General features: G+C 39.6%; 2 protein-coding genes across 2 annotated transcripts; one reads left to right on the top strand and one right to left on the bottom strand.

Moving 5' to 3' along the window:
- Positions 1-183: 183 nt before the first annotated feature.
- Positions 184-3,910, bottom strand: phospho2 (phosphatase, orphan 2). Its single transcript, XM_049599557.1, has 4 exons — positions 3,609-3,910; positions 2,929-3,009; positions 2,576-2,670; positions 184-2,449 (listed from the first exon to the last, which is right to left on the bottom strand). Exons 2-4 carry the CDS (start codon positions 3,000-3,002, stop codon positions 1,884-1,886), a joined length of 735 nt encoding a protein of 244 aa, XP_049455514.1. The 5' UTR covers positions 3,003-3,009; positions 3,609-3,910; the 3' UTR covers positions 184-1,883.
- An 898-nt stretch (positions 3,911-4,808) lies between these two features.
- LOC125878716 (synapse-associated protein 1-like) lies at positions 4,809-11,935 on the top strand. Its single transcript, XM_049560105.1, has 9 exons — positions 4,809-5,135; positions 5,447-5,565; positions 5,700-5,766; positions 8,707-8,780; positions 8,884-9,023; positions 9,147-9,298; positions 10,798-10,847; positions 10,968-11,124; positions 11,309-11,935. The coding sequence occupies exons 1-9, from the start codon at positions 4,934-4,936 to the stop codon at positions 11,437-11,439; spliced, it is 1,092 nt and encodes a 363-aa protein (XP_049416062.1). The 5' UTR covers positions 4,809-4,933; the 3' UTR covers positions 11,440-11,935.
- Positions 11,936-19,961: the final 8,026 nt, after the last annotated feature.

The raw sequence follows: 19,961 nt of genomic DNA, 5'->3' as shown, positions 1-19,961 counted from the left end.
TGTCAACTCGATTTATTTATACACAGCAAAAACTGGAAAAATTCTCACAGTATAATCCAATCCAACACCACACTATCAGAGTTACACAAAGGAGTAAGTACTGGGCTGTCAGACTGTCGTTTGACTGCACTGCAGTTTTCTGGTCACTCTGTGAATGGTACAAAAAGAACAAATGGATCTGAGAGGTTTCTGGTTTTAATTGCATCATCAGAGTTACAAGATTAAAAATAAACACATAATATTTTGCATGTTGCTTCATGACTGACAAACAAAATCTCAAAATGCATATGTTTCCATGAATATATAAATTGGAGACCCAACACCCTGTCCAGGTTTCTCATAGTCAGTACATATTACCAAGTCTATCCAGCTATCTGGAAAATATGAATAAATAAAACCTGAAATCTTCTCAAATGTATGAGGCATGGCTGAATGTAAAACTGTCAGTTCTGGATATGCAGGCAGGTTTCTCACATAACTCAGTAAACCTGAAGGGTATTGGTAAAAAAAAAACAAAACTGGACTTCTTGTTAGTTGAAGTTTATGCGACTCAGAGTAAATATGATCAGGTTCATACAAACCTGGTTTAAACAATCTCAATAGCTTCACATGTAGACTACAACAGACCTGAGATGTAAAACAGTTAAAATCAATGAAAGCCAGAGATGTTCCCAGCATCTACAGCTATATTTAAAACAATTTGCATTAGATTTTTTTAGCTCAAGTCTGACATTTCACATGTCACAGTGTAAATAATAAAATTATTAATTCAATTTAGCTGCTTCAGTTTCAGCTTGTTTTGGGTTACACCTGTGCTTTTGCTGCTATGTCAAGTAAATAAATAAATAAAAAAAGGCATATTGCAATTCAAGCAATTTAGCTCACTCTTCCGAATGGGCAGGTGTAAAAAGAATTAAGTTGATTGTTTTTTTCCATAGCTGGTGATACAAGTAGTGAAGGAGGGAGCCATTGCTTCCTTCTCATCTCTGTTGGGAGCTGAACATGCACAGCACTGATCTGGCACTTGTGAGAAAATGGCGACGGGTAAAGACGAAGGTTTTGAGCTGAAGTGCAAGCCAGCATTTCAGTTTGCTGCAAATCTGAGAGCAAGGCGGATAAAACAGGGTCATTTTTCAAACTGTGGGAGCAAGTAAAAACTGACTTTGCAGAAGTAGATCTCTAACCAGAAAAGTGAAGAAAAAAAACATTACCACTGAACGCTTACAGGTAAAAACATAAAGTGTATTTGTTTTTAAAACTATAAAATGTAGCTGAAGCGCTCTGTGAAGGCTCCAAGCATAACTGATATTGATACATTCTTACTTATAAACATACTGTAAAGACATTAAGCACTCATGTGGTGGATAAAATATTGTATTTCAATGTTGTTGGCAGAATCTATTTATAAGAGGTTACTTTTACAGCACCAGTTATCATTATAATATATAGTGCCTTGTCAGTCATCCTGCTGTCTCAGGCAGGGCTTTTTCTGTAAACCTTGATCCCTGAATTTCAGTGTAGACATTGTTTTTGTACTTTATTATATTGTAGCTGGGCACAGATGCCTCTGTTTCTTACCTCTGAATAAAAGACAAATCCTTAATTTAAACTGAAAGTCCAATCTTGTTTGAGGGGGTAATTACTGTTTCTAATGAAAAGATACAATTTACTGCAGACAAATCGACAAATTTCAAGGATTTGTACCTAAAATTAAAATAATTTTACGGACAAACTTGTACTTGAAAAATTAAAAATACTGTCTTCATATTTTAAAAAATTTAAACAAGAGGAGCAGCATTTGTCGTCTACAGTACACACTCAGTAAAAGTGCAATATTTCAGTTGCAACTGAAGTTGATCAAGTTTTGGACTCCATGGCTCAGGCTACAACTGCATACTGGCTTTCAGTTCCTCCAGGATGTCAGTACCACTGCTCCAGATGATGACTTTAGCTCTTAGAAAAGCGTTATCTTTCTGTTTCTCCAGTTTGGCCAGCAGTTTTTCCAGAGCGTACCCCCTCCTGGGCATCACAACATCATGCCCTCTCAGACAGGTTGAAGGACAGAGATCATTCCCACCATCCCCTGCGTAAAATATCCGCTCGTACTCCACGCCGCCATCCGCCTGCTCTGACAGGTACAGCTCCAGGACCTTTTTCTTACAGAGGTTTACAGGGCAACGCTTGCAATCGTGAGAGTGGTGGTGCTGCACCTCCGTGTACCCAAGGTCATTGACCTTAGCCGGGTTGCTGAAAACCTGATCGACAGCTGCCTGGAATCCATACGCTTGGAGGATCCAGTCTATGAACATGGTGTTGGAGTCAGAGATGATAATGCAGTCGATGGTGCTTTTGTGCTCCAGTATGAACGTCAGCAAATCTGACATTCCAGGTGTGAAGGGGATGCTCTCCATCACACTGCGGACCCTGTCGGGGCTGACCTGCTGGTCTCCTGAATGGACAGATGGAAAAAAGAGGAGAAGTAGAAGCAGGAATAAAACATTGATGTACAAATATTTGAAGCAGCTTTTGGGATGTGTAAATGAATGACTTGCCAAACAGGATAATGAATTCTTACCTATGTAGTTCATCACTCTGCCCATGAACTCAGTCCAGTGGCCTTTTCTGTAGGTATTCTTCACAGAGTCAGGAAGAGTCTGATCTGGAAGACATCTGGGAAGAGAGAGAACCAAAAAGAAACACAGTGGATTTAATTCAAATATCGTACATCATATTTCATACGTGGTCCTTTACTGTAAAATGATCCTATCAGTGTGGTATGTTGATCTAGTGGTATCAAGCAGTCTTGCAGTAGGCTAGTATTCCTATAGACTTTTAAACATTTTACACCAGTAAAACAATACCCTGTTTCAGTTTTGTAATGCACTGTATTAGTGATCAATGGACTGATTCAATCAGATTATTATTTACCTGACCACCCAGGTGTCACTGTTGTCGTCGACCACAGTGTGGTCAAAATCAAACACCATCAGAGTCTTCTTCATTTTTCACCTGGAAAAAAGACATCACTGTTTAAAATATAGAAAAAAATACACAGCAAGACCTAGAGTAAGAAGACAGTTATTATTATGATGTAATATTCTTGCTAGATAAAATTGTATTTCGCATGTTTGCTCAGTCTAGTCGGGATATCAGGGTTTGGTTAGTACAAAACATTATATACTTGTGGCTGCTCTGTCTGTTAGACTCAGACAGTTTATCTTTTATCAGCACGAACCGTGTCTGACCACAATAAACTGCACCGACCAGCTGCGGTATATCAATAAATAATCTTCTCTGTATGCCGATTGTACCACAACAACCCACTTAATCCTCACATGTATTAATTTATGTTCTTCTAACTCTAAAGGCTAAGTTTTGACTCACAAAGTTTAAAATGGCTGATTTTTCTAAGAAGTCTGGTGTACCCACGTCTCCTTCCAAGTGAACGGGCTAGCAGCCAAGCTAATCCCTCCATTCAAATTCTGCTCCAACAGTTCAGATCAGGCTCAGCGGAGAATAACACAGATCACAGGGACTAAACTACTCCCTGGGTTCATACATATAAAATACTCTATATTAGGTTAAATTATGATCATCGGTAAACTCACCTCAGCTCGCTGACAGTCCACCGCTTTGTCTTCCTTCTCGTCCTTTTCTGTGAAGATGTGAATTAGTTCTGTGCTCATTACCGCCCCCTGCTGGTGAAGAGCCGCATTGGAGAGTCTTCTATAATAACTACTGTAACAATCACATCATTACAGCAACAGTCGGTCCTATAAGATTTGTGTATTTTGTGTTGATGTTTTGTATTTTTCTGATTTGTTTTACGTGTATGGATTTGGGATGCTTTTCTTCCTGTGTGCATGTACTTACTGATGCATTTTCTTTTCAATATTTTAATTAAAAGACAGACAGGTGGTGGTGTTGCAAATTATCGTTTCGCTGCAAACACTGATCGCATCTGATTCTTGTGCATAAATGTATTTTTCTAATGCTACTGTGTTCATATCAAATAAACTAAACTAGACTAAGGGACTGTTCTTTACCTATCAGAGGACAGAGGTAGCAGGGGTGTGACTTTGCTACAAATATTTTTCCTAGAGCCTCCTTTAACTCGGGGGAAACGCATGGTCCTTCCTCCACCATAAATTTAGTTATTAGATTTTTAAAACATACCCTTTGATGTTAGAAATTAAAAGTAGAAGATGAAATCTTGGAGTTGAAAAAAGCCTCTGTTTTTCACTGTCGTGCATGCTGCCTAGTTCATGCAAAAAGTTTATTTGTGATTTTAAATGAGACATAGAATAAAGTGACTTTGATGAAATATCACTATTTTAAACTCAGATGTGATTACGGTTTTTTTTTTGTTGTTGTTTTGTTTGTTTTTGATTTCTCACTGTAGAAATTGTGTAGCCTAATTTTGGCGATTTTTTAATAAAGCATGTCCTCCAAATGGCCTAAGACGAAATAAAAAACACAAGTCCCTCCCCAGTGCTTAAAAATATTTGACATTATACTACTTAAAATATTACTATTTTCCCTAAATTCTTAAATGTTCTCATTTTTAGTGTATCCTATGGGGTTTGTAATAGCAAATTTTGTAATATTATTGCCAAAATGTGTCCTTTAGTTACAGTTTATTTTTGTTAATATATCCGACTGAAACGTTGAGTATGCAGCGAGTCACATTTATGACAAGTAAAAATGTATAACCGAAGTGTACCCCCTGACCGAGAGAACACTTGAAGGCATCACTCCACCCTGTGGCCACACGGTGGCAGCAGCACACAACTTCAACTGCACAAAAGCAAACAGAGAAGAAGAAAACCTGTCGGTGTAGTTCCTGGTTGTGTAAAGTGGAGAACCAGCCTCTGTTCAGATTGTTGTTTTTCTCATCGCTACTAAGACAAACGGTTGTTTTATTTCGACCAATATGTTTAAAAGTTTCGGGTCGTGGTTGGGGTTTGAGAACCAGCCGTACACGAAGACGTCGGACGAGAAAGAAAACGTGAGTGTGGAGCAGGAAGAAAAGGTGGTGGAGGCACAAAACGAGGTAAACAAACAGCAGCCAGCTGATCAGGATGGAGAACCTGAGGCGAACCAAGAAAACTCTGAACACGGCAAAGGACTTGGAGGTGAGACACAACTGCGTTTACTGTATTACTGCTGCATTTGGTGAATAGCTGTATTTAATCTCAAGCTAGGTCATTAGCTAAATTGCTTCGCAGAGGCTCGAGGAATTAGCTGCTATAGCCATCGCGCCATTAGTTATTTTTATTTTATTTTTTGAGTTTTGTTATTTGTTGTCCAGTGACAAGAGGATATGTGACTGCAGGACGAGCTGCCATCTGATATGTCTAGTGTTGTTGTAGCAATGCTTATAGTAACAGTCTCACAATATAATGCTGGTGCCAACCATCTTTTCATCTTCCTCCCCCCTCTGAAGAATACATCTTCAGCTTTGCCTCCAGTGCCACCAAGAAGATCTCTGAGTCAGTGGTAGAGACAGCTCAGACCATCAAGAAGACTGTGGAAGAAGGGAAAATCGACGGCATCATAGATAAGGTGTGTTGGCATTGTTGCTCGTCTGACAAGTTCAGCAGCATTTAGAGGCCGACTTCTGGTTGATGTGTGAAACACTAGTTCTTTCCTCTGTTTAATGTGTATCTGTGTGTTTGTGTCACACTGTGCATTTGCAGACATTCCTAGGAGACTTCCAAAAGGAGCAAGAGAAGTTCGTCCAAGAGAAGAAGGCGAAAAAATCAGGTAAACAAGAATCTTCTGTACGATAAATAAACAAATACTTTCTAAATAATGTGTCTCAAACATGCAAAGAAAAATGATGAAGCAGTTATTTTGGCAGATAATGCAATGCAGCATGTATCAGGATATCAGTGGGAATTTTTGCGTTTCATTTTTTTGGAGAATTTGTTGGCTGATGCATCTGTATAACGCCCCAGTGCTTCATTTATAATGGTATGCTGTGGCACATTTTTCCTTTCACACATATTTATCACATATTCCTATGTCAATCTGGATATTAAACTTGGCCATTTTGTGATTTTGGTAATACTTGGATGAATTGTTCAGTCCTACGACAAATGCATTTTTATTCTGTGAAAGACATGACAAACTAGCTTTCAATGAAGTTACATACCTTGCACATCGTGGTCTGTTTTTGGAAACACTACTTCCAAGGCCTTGATGAGAAATTCAACAGTGAAAAAGTGACAGTAATATAGTAACTAAAAGTAAAGTGAACCCCTGAAGTCACTTTTTCTCAAAAGGGTGAGGCCAAAGCTAAATCCAACAGAAACACACTGTACAGTAAGCAGAGTATTACTACAGCTTTATGGGCTTGATGAGGATTTGTAGTTTTCATAACTACTTAAAGTTTTTAACGAAATGTAATGAGTCACTCAAACTTAATTTGTAAAGCACCTTATATGCAGTTTAGTGGGGAAGTTAAATAGAAAATTGATCGAAATGAGCTTTTGATTTAGAGTCAAAAATCAAAAACAGGATATGCAGTTCTCTCAGTATTCCTGCCGACTTGTGCATGTACGAAGAAAAATACACTTCAAAGACTACACAGCATAGCTGTCTGGTAGTCTGCAGCTCCAATTGTCGAGACACTTTGGCCATTTCTGGAGCCAGAGATGACAGAGAAACAACAGACCTGGAAAATCCTCCTGCTTCCCAATGAGTAGATACCACTGTAGCTGCAGCAGCTACATGACCCGTCCACCATACCTACACATCAGTCAGCAATCAGCCCCCTTTGCCCTCCTGGCCTAGAAGCAGAAGCCATGACGAAAATGATAAGTTAGTGATGAGCTAGCTATGAAGTATTATGTTATGAGAGAGGTGGTTAATGTTATGGAAGGGTTAATGGTAAGGATTACATCTCATTACTCATAAAGTGAATAATCTTTTCATGCATTATGAATTACAAAGTCAGTCATTGCTATGTTTGGCCTCATATTTATTCACCACAGTGTCACATTGTAGCAGGGTTGGTGGGTTTGCCTTGTACTTGTGGTGAGCATTTTTATTGCAACGTGTTAGGTACGCTACAAGTAGCATGTGTCTGAAGCTATACAAATCTCCTTCCTGAAATCACAGGTGTGGTCATATTTTTCTCTCCCTATGAGTTATGTAAACAAACACCTTCACAAAAAAACCTCAGATTGAAGGTGAGGTTATGCACAGGTACGAAACACCACCTCAGTCAACACGACAAATTTGGTAAGGCATATTCATAGGCATCATGAACAAATAGACTTGAGTTGGAGAAGAACATGAACACAGGCAACGCCCTTTCATCCTGGCACCACGATGATCTTGTGGCCTTTTGCAGGTGAACATACTCAAGCTGTTCTGAAATCTAGCTGCTCTTCTTTTTGTTTTGCATTTGTTCCCAGTTGCCTGGTGAAAGAAGTTATTGTTATTACATTTTAAGTTAATTATTTAAATTTGATCATATTTTCTAAGTGTGGTACATTCCAAAAAAATTATCGGGGGTTATATCACACTTGATACCATGTATTCTATATTTTTAAAGAAGAAATCAAAAAATGTAAATGACAGTTGTCAGAGCAAAAAGCCAATAATCTGTCGATCTTAACAAATCAAGACTCCTCTAGCTGTCAGTGCTGAAAAATAATAATTGATTTGAACATTGAATCAAATCAAAAGTCAAATTGAATCATGGATTTGGAGAGTGGGACATGTCATGAAGATCTTTAACTGAATCCTGAAGTGCACAAGAAGCCAATGTAAGTGAGCTAGAATGAGGGTGATACAGGCTACTGTCATTGTTTAGTGTTTGTTTAAAGCCTGGTTGCCACATTCTGAACCAAGTGGAATCGGGCAATTGCAGACTTGTTTAAACGAGAAAAAAAGGAGTTACAGTAATCTAGGTAGGAAGAGATAAAGGCATGGAAGATTTGATCTACGATACCCTTTGGCAACACTGAACTGATTTGGGAAATATTTCTGAGATGCAAAAAATAAAATGGTTTTACATTTCCTACAAAATGACTGAGATATGGTCTAATACTCTTTGAAACAATGACCAAGATTTAAGTGACATCCACTCTTTGATAGCAGTAAGGCAACAATGTAGAGTATCCAGATTTTTGAGATAGTCAGGCTTAAATTATACATTAAGTTGAGTGTCATCTGCAAAACAATTGTAAGCAACACTCTTAAACTAACAAATAACAAGGGGGAGCATATACAAACTGAACAAGATGGGACCAAGGATTGAACCTTGTGGAACCCCACACAACACAGAGACAAAATCATCAGTAGTCACCCTGATCTCTCTGTAAGGCACATTATCAGTCACACCTTATTTTGTCTGTATATAATGAATTGAGTTGTCTTAACATTGTAATGTATTAAAATAAAGTGTGATTTTACCTTTTTAAAATGTCAAAATGAATTCAAATTGCGATCTTGTAGGACTGCATTGATGGAAACTGTGTTAATCTTTATGTTTATGTTCTGTCAGTGAGAGCAGCAGACTCACATTATCAGCTTCTATTACCACATCCAGGTGTGTGCATGGGTGTAACTGAGTGATAAGACTCGTGACTGAGTGATGAAATACCTCTCTGAAGCCTACTCGTGTCTAATGGTGTTGTGTACTTTGTGTCACAGCTCAACTGAATGTGTGTGTTTGCTGATGTTTGTGTCTAGAAGCGGCAGTGCCTCCCTGGGTCGGTTATAATGAGGAGGAGACAATCCAGCAGCAGATCCTTGCTCTGTCAGCTGTAAGCAAATACATTACATAAATGTGTCAACATGTCTGTCTCTTTATCTCTGAATTATTTGGCCCCTTTTGTACAAACTGAGCTCTCTGGCTGCTGATTCCAGGACAAGAGGAATTTCTTGCGAGACCCTCCCGCTGGTGTTCAGTTTAACTTCGACATGGAGCAGATGTATCCTCTAGCTGCAGTGATGCTGGAGGAAGACCAGCTCCTCAACCGCATGCGCTTTGACCTGGTTCCTAAACAGTCAGTAGTCTTTTGTATTTTACTTGATGTCCCTGTTTCTGCCAGGATGTTAACAGGACACAATTACCTGCGGAATCAACATTCAAGTGATGTTATAAAACGGATATATGATGTGTTTGACAGGGTGAAGGAGGAGGTTTTCTGGAGGAATTACTTCTACCGGGTGTCTCTGATCAAGCAGTCCGCTCAGCTCACAGCGCTGGCAGCCCAGCAGCAGCAGAAGGAGGGTGAGGACAGAGGGGCCAATGTTTCACCTGAGGACGTCGTCTTAACAGGTCAGATTTTCATCCAAGGGACCATGTCACCTGCTTTTCACATCAACAGGGGCCACTGCCAGAGCTGCTTCTGCTTCTTATAGAACTATCCTGTATACTTCACAAGCCTCTCCCAGCTCACTGTATACTCAGAATAGGAATGTTCGAAAGTTAAACTGAACTTCAAATTTGTCAACTGGTCTTAATAAGGTAAGAAAACAGTCCAAACTGAGCACAGTTTAATCTATAAGGTTAAATATTCAGAAACAAATACGTATCAACAACAAAAATCATATTTTAAATCATATTCTAGATGCTACATTGCCTATTGACTTGCAAACTATGACTCATCTAATAAAAGTTAAGAAATAATTGATGAAAAATTACTTATCTCTGCTCAAAATACACACATTCATGTGGTAACCTCCATGCATGAGTGTGCATGCAATCAACACACCCATACGCATATAAGCCCAGGCTTCTCAGGATCTCCCATGCGCCCAACTAATGACAAGCCAAAGCACCTCCAATGTTCTGCCTAGTAAGAAGGCCTTTAGCTGGTGCAAGTGTGTGAGGGCTCGGACGTACTTTCTGCTGACCCCTGCAGACAAAGGCCAACGAGGGCCAACGGGGTGGGACACACTGCAAATACCAGGGCGACAGACACACACCAGTGTCACAATGACGGAAGGCTGACCGTCAGCTGTGTGAGTGCCTTTAGACGAGATAAAGGTGGTCAGTGATTGAGCGCCAATTTCAAAACAGACTCAACAAAGCACTTCACAATTGAGGACAAAATGAAAGGAAGATTTAAACAGGGTAAAAAGATGATGTGTTTCCAATAAAAGAATAAGTCAATCACACAAATAAATCAGTTCATCATCAGTGAAATGTGTTTTATTCTTATTTCCTCTCTTGCCTTATTTACCCTAGACTTGCTCTAGAAAAAACCGTGTATGCATGGTTTTAGTGCATACATGTCATTTAAGAATCTGGCCCCAGGTGTATTCTCTTTCCACTCCTTAGTTACATAACTTTGGCATGCATTTATAAAGACTGATGTACAACAGAAAATACAGTAAGAGAGAATAATCTTTTTTGTCACCTTATGTGTCTGTGATTTGTGAATAAGCTAATACACCACATACACTGTTTGATTTATCATCAGGAACAGCTCATTGATATCTGCCTTGGGTTCTATTGGGAAAGTTTCTTGTCCTCTTGGGAAAGCAGTTTGAGATCTGATCAGAGGCCTGGAGGCAAAAGACCTTACAGTTGAAGTTGTGGTATGACTGTGCTCTGTAGATGGAGGTCATAGTGTAGGATCAGATGCCAGTAATGCTAAAAATGATGTTAGGAGGGTTGAAGTCTTCAGTTCAGTGTGTAATTGCTGTGCATGACACACCTACTACCCTTAACCACAGACAGGGCTGTGGTTTTAGAGGAAAACCACGAGTTTAGCAAGCATCACAATTTGTTTTGCATATGGAAAACTAATAGCACTGTGTTCATTTTTGTAGACAATGTCAGACCAAAAACTCCACCAGTTTCCATCAGCAACATACAGGAGGTAAGAGCACTAAAATAAAGATTGGTGTGTATGCATAGCTTAATATTTTAACAATCATTCTGAAACTTGGGAGAGAATTGCAGTCAGTTTCTTTTTCTGTCCTGTCTGTGTGACTTTTAGCCACCTCACGAGGAAGAGGAGGAGATGTCAACGAGTCCCGGAGTGTCTGAGTTTGTGAGTGACGCTTTCGACCCAACTGCCATCAACCACGAGGACCTGAGGAAAGAGATGGAGCAGCTGGTGCTGGATAAGAAGGAGAGCGTTCCCTCTCCTGATGGTTAGCTTTATGACAATTTTTACTGATTCTTCAGCTAAGTGTTTTCTCCTAGTTGCTCACATCCCAAGTATTTACTCTACTTATTCAGCCAGTTTAGATTTTAGTAGACAACATTCGGTGATTGCATCAAGTAAAATTGTGGAGTAAGTAACTGTCTTGCTCATAATCTTCCTGTGACATTCAGATGAGTCAGCAGACTGGGAAAAGGAGCTGCAGCAGGAGCTTCAGGAGTACGAGGTGGTCTCTGAGTCCGACAACAAAGATGACCAATGGGATCAAGAGATCGAGAAGATGCTCCAGGCTGCTGACAGCTAGACAACCACAGCGTGTCCGTCTCCTGTTCGGTGATGTGGCCCAGAATGGAGAAACAGTGACCAGTGATGCACGAGGGGATGAACTTCCACAGTCTCCACCCACCCAACTGTGATAACTATCTTGTAAACATTCCCCTGTTCCTAATGAAGGTGTAGGTCCCATTAAAGCAAGAGTGTGACACTTCTGCTGTCATCACTGGGTATGTTCAGGTGTATTAGTAAAGCACTACTTCATTGCTCCTTTCTAAAGTACTCTTATCTACTTGTTCTCCCTTAAGCTGTCTCTTTTTGACAAGGAAAAGCCACCAGAGGGCGCACCAGTACAACTGCAGTGAATTTTACAACAAAGGGGCCTGTTTGAAATGACATGAAATTTAATCTGTGTTTCCACTGCTGCTTTTTGGTGGGTTGTACAATAAAGTCTTAGTATAGGAAAAGTACAGTAAAGTTAAATGTAAAGTAACATTTATGTAAATAAAGATGATTCTAACACTGTACTTCAAATTGCATTTCCTTTTCATTACATCTGTTTCTCATTTTACGTTTTGCTTTTTGATAAACTCCTATGTGCAGGTCTGCTTCGCTTTGTTTCTCTACAGCTGAAAAACTGGGTCAGTTTTAACCCAATTTGGGTCCGTCATGATACCCAAACTAGCAGTGGTCAACCCAGTGCTGAGCAGGCTTTACCCAGTACCCATGGGTATAAAAACCACTGGGTCACCAATCACACCCAAAACAATGTGTTGTTTTGACCCAGGGTTGCTATTTTTACTCTGTGTAATGTTGTTTTTACCACCCATGACAACATCGCGAAGATTGGTTTTGTTTTCACCTTTTGCGTGTTTGTGTGTGTGTTTGGCATCATGGCAAAATGTGGTCCTGGTGACACCCGTTGTAGCGCAAGCTACCACAGAAGCTGTTTTGAGCACTTTTCCAGGTGTTTAGATGTCTGTCTGTCTGTCACTGGATAGATTTTGTAAACACAATTGTGCAGCAACTGTGCAAGATGCAGTCACAAAACTTCACAGATTTATAGTTTAGAACACAATGAAGACACAATGAACACACACACAGTGGTCTCTAGCTGACCTTTATATTGTGTCATCAATTAAACCAAAAAAGAGTCATTTTTTGACCCATGTGTAGTGTTATTTTATCAATTCCATTGGGAAATGAAAAAATAAAATGTCCGTCTTTATATTTTTGCTTCTTTTTTCAGGGGTTGTTATTTGTACCCATTATATATATATATATATTATTAGGTCATCAATTAACAAAAAAATGTATATTTTCATAAACACTTTTGGTGTTCTGTTAAGACAAACAAGCTTATTACAAGTCACCGTTAAAATTGCCACCAATATACTACATGGCATTCAAAACCGCAAAGGACAACGTGTTACAGCATGTTAAAAAACAGTCATAACATTCAGTATGAAGACATAATAATTCTTCACCCTTAGCAATTCAGCCAAACTTTGATTATTTCCAAAACATGCATGTGTAATGCATCTAAAACTTTGCCTTCTATCATGCTTGGATGATTAAATGTTCAAGAGGCTCTAGGATTTAACTGTGCATAACTTGTCCCTCTGTGCATTTTCTACTCATTGATGAGTTGTTCCCTACACATTCCAAGCTGATACAGTAAGATCATTTTGAGTGTTGGGGTTGTCCTCAAGTGGCTTCCTGAACTCTATCAAACATCTCGAGTCTTTAGAAGCAAATCTTCCAAGCTCATTTTCTGGAAATCCAAATCATGTACTTATGTACAGTACTTGAGTATGTGTACTTAGTTACATTATAAATAAATGTATATATGAATAAATACATCTGTATACATGAATGAATCAAATAGAATCTATGTGCAAAAGTGAACAAATAGATCTTTTTGAACAACTCTTTAAAGTGTCAGGTAGGTTCTGGGTTAGCCTGTCAAACGTCCGAGTGCTCCTGAATCCCCGACTTTTCCCATTCGCCCACTCACTGTCATTGCAGGGTACTGCTCAGCTGCCTGCTATGGTAGGTGAATAAGAAACGATTGAATCAGACTCAACTTGAGACCCCCACAAGGCTGTTCAACTTTGTATTCATGAGCTTTGAGTTGTAATGTAGAAAGACATAGATACTACAAAGAAGGTGTGTTGTTTTTTTATTGATCAGAGCGTTTAAACAAAGCGTTGATCACAAAGAGCAAAAGACACTTATCAGGTCAACCATAGAATATGATGAGGAACTCTTTTACTTACTACTTACTACTACAGATTACTACATCACCATATGAATGTAGCACAATGCTGCAGACGTAACAGGGATGTCTGCTACTCGCCCCTCAAAGAACGACAGATCGTTGTTCAGTGACATTTCTGTAGCATCATATTGAGCTCACATAGCCCACCTACATACAAGTGGGATGCTGAATAAATGCATTAAAATGAATATTTAAACTTTATGAATGTTAACTTATAAATGATGACTGGTAATGCATTGAAGAGAAGTTTTGTGGCGTGGGCAGCACTAGCTGCTCATATTCTGCAAGAAGTATCAAAATTCTAAAGATTCAATACATTTACATATATCAACTCAAAGGAACTGACACTGTGAAAAGAATCAGTCCGCCTTCCACTAGTATAATCCCCATCTCCATCCCACTTCATTCCCTGTCAGCTCTCTGACCAGCTGCCATGGAGATAGTAAAAGTTCTTCTTCCTTTCAGGTCATGGCAGTCTCTTTAGCTTCAATACGGCTGCCTTAACTTAAGATTGGAAAGAAGCACTGTTCGCCCTTTCAAGTGGATGATCATTCGAGACAGGGTTGTATTCTGTGTGACCTGAACACTGAATATAGACAATACTATTCTAGCTGAAAGGGAGGTGGAGCTGAGGGCACAGTGCAGAGGGGGGCAAGAAGGAAGCCAGGCGAGAGAGTGAGTCAGTAAGCGTGGAATGATGGAAAGGAGGCCTGGATGTTTTGGTAGTAGAAAGTCTGTAATCAACAAACACATAGCTGCATTTGTGCCAACCAGACTGCCAGACGAGTCTCTGCATGCACCATACGTTCCTGTGTAGGAGTGGTAGAGACAGATGGTACGCTGTCTGGAGTGTCAACACGACTACTGCCACCACAATTAGATACTCAAATGAATTGGAGAATAAATACTCATTTGCTACTGGCAATCAATACAAGGATCAATATGCTAATGTCTGCTGTGCTTTCTCTCTTCGTCTTAGCTTTCAGGTTTGTGTCCAGGCATATAATGTGGAAAACAGACAGCTCAATGAATATACACGTCACCTCTATCCCAGCATGACAGTCAGGGTCCACCAGCTGGTCTCAGGCAGGACATACAGTTGTCACCATGGTGACAAAGCCCAGCAAATGAGGACCCATGTGTGTGGTTTATTGCTTGTGTGTGCTGTTGATTTAACAATCTTTTAATAATGCATAAAGGCAGGCTGGTGGGTATGTGCTTCTGTGTGTGTGTGTGTGTGCCCAATATAGCCTTCAGGTTGCTTGTCTGTATACCAGACAAAGAGACTAAAGAAAATAAATGGAGATGAGAGATAATCGTGTTGATAAAAACACATCACTAAGCGGGTTTCATGTATGCCATGTGATGTGCTGTGAGGCACAAATCCTCCTTAACTACCCAACTAGTTGTTGTCAAATTTAGTATTTGACAACAATGGTCTATACAGCACTCTTTATAGCCTGTCAGGATACAAAAGTGAAGGAATGTTCTTAAAATTGGGGAGTTATAAAGAAAAGCAAGGATGTAAAGGACAGAACATAGAGTGGGGGGATACAAGGTGCTAGACTGAGAGGAATGAGGGCTAAAACAAAGGGTAGAGAGGACAAGGAAGGAGGTAAGGAAGCAGAAAAGGAGCTGAGTTACTCAGACCACCTCCCTCTCACACCACAACCTCATTTAAAATCTTTTGTTACCAGTAGCCCTGCAAGCTGTGCAGAGAGGAATTTCAGCACCCTTTGTTATACTTTTCATAATACTAGGTGAAAAACTGGACTCCTATTATAGACAATTACATATAAAAAGAGATGTCAGAAATAATGTAAATGTACAGAAGTTGTATAATTCCCAGATGGAACTACTGTAAACTATAGGCTTACTGTTCAGGGTAACATTTGCTTTTCTGCTAGTTAGAGAAAAGAAAAGTGTGCACCAAACCATGGACAAACAGAATAACTATGGAAGACAAGTAAGGCCATAATAACTTGAAATAATAATAATAATGATAATAATAATAATTCAAGACACCCTAGGTCACCTAACAAAGCATAAAATAATATACAGAACAAAACTGACTGAAGATTGTAAAAAGGGATGGGGGTACAGTCAGTGTTACAGTGCATAAGCTGGTTTGAATAGATGGGTTTCGAGAAGGGATTTGAATAATGTTAGAAGGGGGCAGAGAGCGGGAGGGGGTGTACTGCTGGAGAGGGTCAGTCTGGGGTGGGGGCTAGCTATTGGAGGGCTTCGAAGGTGAGCAAAAGGTTTTTGTCGTCAATTCGGTACTGAATGGGGAAGTTGGATGAGATTGGGGGTGATGTGGTTGGATGATTTGGTGTGGGTAATGGTCTGGGCATCAGAGTTTTGAATTGTATTGACATCTGAATGCCTACCTTTGAAATTTAAGCACTACTAAATACTTAATATTGACATTTACATGTATGGCATTTAAATGTTTTACTTTGAAAATAATCTATCTGAATTCACAAGGTTTGAATCCCCTGTCAGGGTGAGGGTTTCAATAAGTTTTTATGATTTCAATTTTTTTTTTTTTTTTTTTTTTTTTGGACTGCACCTATGTTCAAAATCAGCCGTCACCTGTGAATTTTTGTGAGCCAGGAGCATAAAGTGAGGGGCCAATGGCCCCTTTCCTGCTTCCTATCTACGTACCTCACTCCCCTTGCTCGGGCCACGCTCATCTTCAAACTTGGCATTCCTTTTGATCTCTACTACCCACCGGTGAAATTTTGTGACTCTATGGCCTAGTCCACATGAGCACGGGTATTTTTAAAACCGAACTTTTTTGGCCTCCAGTTTTTAAAAAATCAGTGTCCATACGAGCGGTGTAATAAAAATACCTCTGTCCACATGACACCGCAAATTCCACTGTCAAGCAATGTAATACACATGCCAAAGCAGTAGGTGGCGATATAACTCCTAACTGTAAGGCCATTGTAGCCAATCAGAAGGCAGTAAAACCGAAATAATACCGAAAAAACAACAACGAGCGTACTATTATGCAGCAGGAGCAGTCTCCGTAATAGCAAACTCCTGCGCCTCTGTTGCTGGATGTGGTTGAGTAGCGTTAGTTGTATGATACAGCCACAAAGTGCTGATATGCTGCTAAATAGCAGCAGTATTTTGTTTAGGTCCATCCTCAAATCGTCTCTCGCACACACTGGATTGGGTAATAACACAGCTGTTTTCTGTTTACGTCGCACACTGTGACGTCATACAATGGAGACAAGACAAATTAACTGCGGTTATCCTGTCCACACATGACTGCTGACACCGGACTTTTCTAAAAAGTTCACCCTGGACTCCGGTTGCAAATAACTCCGGTTACAGGGGCCCAAACTGTGGTTACATGTGGATGAAAGGCCAAACCATGAGCAAAGAGTCACGGTTTTATAAATACTCGTGTTGGTGTGGACAGCCCCTATCTTGCACAGTTATTCAATTATTGCATTGACAGAATCTGTCCACAGACAGACACAGTAAGTCAGACAGACAAATAAACACCTTGCAAAATACTTAAAACTGTTTCTGTGGTAGTTTCTGCGGGAACTGTCCATTGGTCTAACAGCCCATTGGTCCGACATCCCATTTTTCCGACCATATTAAACCCATTGTTCCGAAGTCCTGTTGTTCCGAAATCATCATGATGCCCTGTGGTTAAGGTCTGGTTAGGTTTAGGCACAAAAACCACTTGGTTAGGGTCAGGAAAAGATCATGGTGTGGGTTAAAATGAAAAAGAAAGTGGCAAACACATAAGCTGTGAGCCTGCTTCGCCTCAGGCCTTTCCCAGCTGACCAGAGCCGGTCGCGGCGCACCATCAAGGTAGAAATACACCCGCCGGGAGCCGTTCAGCACCGTGGACCGTCGGACTAATGGGATGTCGGACCAATGACATGGACCCGTTTCTACTACAGTTGGTGTCACCAGAACCACATTTTGCGATAATGACACACACATACACATACACACGGTGAAACAATAACAATGTAGTGTCCAGGATTTCCTGTTGTTCATCAGAACTTCTCTTTCTTGGATCAAATGAATGAGGTATCCTCGGTAGCCTGGATGTTCAAGTATGATTTTTCATATTGAATGTTGATGTCTGGATTTTCCCAGTCCCATTTGTGCTTAGCTTTAGCTTAGTGACTAAGACTGTATTTTTAGATCTGTAAAGCTTACCTAATTTAAACCTTAAATAAACATAAACATGCTATAAATGATCATAATTATTATTATTATCATTCATTCATTCATTCATTCATTCATGAATGAATGAATGAATTATTATTATCATTGTATTATTAGTAGTAGTAGTAGTAGTAGTAACAGTATACGTATACGTATTACTATTATTATTTTATATTTTATTATTTATTTGGAGTTGTGTGTCTGTCTACATAATAAAAGTTAGTCCAACATTCACATTTTAGCTCTGTTTTTGGTCTCCACCCACTCCTGAGTGAAATATTTGGCTCTTAGGCTGCTTAATGCTCTGCGATAGCTGACATTGTTTGCTGTTTGGTGCTGGGAAGGTAGTGTACACTGCTGACACAGCTGCCTGTTCCTCCTCATACAAGTGGTCATGTTATAGCCAATAGTCATTTATGAAGGTGCACAACTCGCAATTACCTGCTACTGGAAATTTCAAAGAGTGATTCAAACCACATAAATACTGATAGTAAAATATTTCTGTAATGAGGTTTCTTTACCTCTAGGATGCTCTAACATCCAGAGCCTCTCTCATGTGCTAAACTTGGGAAACAGCACATATAAATAGAGCTATTCTGGGACTAAAGACACCTGATGGGCCTCAGGGAACTACATCTTTGTAAAGTTAAGATCCTCTTTTTTAGTCTTTGGGGAAGTGATTGTCAACTGACAGTGTGCGGGCCACATAGGACTCTCCAAAGCTTTCCATCTGGCCCGCAGAATATTAGGCCTAATCAGTTCAGGAAAGAGGATGTGAAAAATCTTGTATTCTTGGTCAGTCTTCATTTTGATAGCTAATAGAATAAATCTCAAAGGCTCAATTGATCTTACCTGAATATATGTTTAATGTAACACACGATCTTGGTACAACATGTATGCATTTACACAGCCATACCCAGAACTTTAAATAACAGAACAATGATTCAGCCTTATAAAGTGTATTTCACACATCATACAGATCTGTTTAACAGTGGAGTCTGAACATCTACTGGGTTTTTATCTTACAGTATCTTAACCTTTAGATATCTTGGAGCCTCCTCACATGTCTGCATGCAGACAGTGAAGGACTCTAAAATCTTTCAAAATACCAAATCATGACCATGGATGAATCATACAATTACTATTATTATACATGGTGACACTGACATTCTTACTCACTAATTTTTAAAAAAATTTCCACGACAGATATATTGCATTTTCTTTTCAGCCCACTCACCCTTCATGTTGGTTTATTTACCTAGTGTCTGTTTTCAATACTTAATTAGGCCTCAGAAGGTTGACTGCAGTACATTGTGTTTATTCTTCTACTGTATTTTTTTTTGTGTGCATATTGTAGCATATTATAATGAACTATTTTCCCAAAAGCTTCTTATGTGATAACTCATGTATGTATACTTTTGTATGAACACATAGGAGCACATAGCTTTGTACGTTATTGTTTTTATTAAGTAAGCTTAGACTCCGTCCTTTATGCTTTCATGTCTGTGACTTAATTCACTTCCTGCATGCAACCACAGCAGTGTACTATGTGCATATCACAGTGACCTTTACACAGACACTTGACATGAAAGGACCAAAATTAGGACCTGCAGACATCCTCTGCAAAGAAGGTGATCAAAAACTCTGTAATAACCTTCGATTGTGGTGAACCATTGCTACTTATCTGTGTGAAATGTATTGAGGCACAAAGCTCCAAAGATGGCTGAATCTGTGACAGGTGTTGAGCTGATTTACACCCATGTAAAGTTGTTGCTTTCATAAAGAAAGCTAGCCTTTCACTTTTATGACCCTGCTGTAAAATCATTAAACTTTAGAGGGTGTAGCCCTGTGACCCCAAAAGCCTCTGACTATTGTTGGTAAATTTAACAAGAAAGGGCTCCTGTGAGCATCCTCCATCATGAAAACACAGACGTGTATTTGAAAATGTCCTCAGTAAGAATGAATTCGAGAAATTTGGAGCAGTTTAGGAGTCTGAGAATATATTACATTCAAACTGAAGTGGGAGTATGAGTAAAAGCTGGGGTAAGCAGTTTCATTTTGGCTTCACC

Source organism: Epinephelus fuscoguttatus, linkage group LG2 (genome assembly GCF_011397635.1).
Source record: "Epinephelus fuscoguttatus linkage group LG2, E.fuscoguttatus.final_Chr_v1".
NCBI classification, from domain to species: Eukaryota; Metazoa; Chordata; class Actinopteri; order Perciformes; family Serranidae; genus Epinephelus; species Epinephelus fuscoguttatus.
This window is presented reverse-complemented; position numbering and strand designations above follow the sequence as displayed.

What these genes read in the sequence shown, in the direction of transcription:
- LOC125878716 (XM_049560105.1), top strand. Translation starts at nt 4,934, where the DNA reads ATGTTTAAAAGTTTCGGGTCGTGGTTGGGGTTTGAGAACCAGCCGTAC. An exon ending in ACACGGCAAAGGACTTGGAG is followed by an intron (nt 5,136 to 5,446) that starts GTGAGACACAAC and finishes CCCCCTCTGAAG; the next exon opens with AATACATCTTCAGCTTTGCC. An exon ending in CCATCAGCAACATACAGGAG is followed by an intron (nt 10,848 to 10,967) that starts GTAAGAGCACTA and finishes TGTGACTTTTAG; the next exon opens with CCACCTCACGAGGAAGAGGA.
- phospho2 (XM_049599557.1), bottom strand. Translation starts at nt 3,002, where the DNA reads ATGAAGAAGACTCTGATGGTGTTTGATTTTGACCACACTGTGGTCGAC. An exon ending in AGTGACACCTGGGTGGTCAG is followed by an intron (nt 2,671 to 2,928) that starts GTAAATAATAAT and finishes CTCTCTTCCCAG; the next exon opens with ATGTCTTCCAGATCAGACTC. An exon ending in CAGAGTGATGAACTACATAG is followed by an intron (nt 2,450 to 2,575) that starts GTAAGAATTCAT and finishes CTGTCCATTCAG; the next exon opens with GAGACCAGCAGGTCAGCCCC.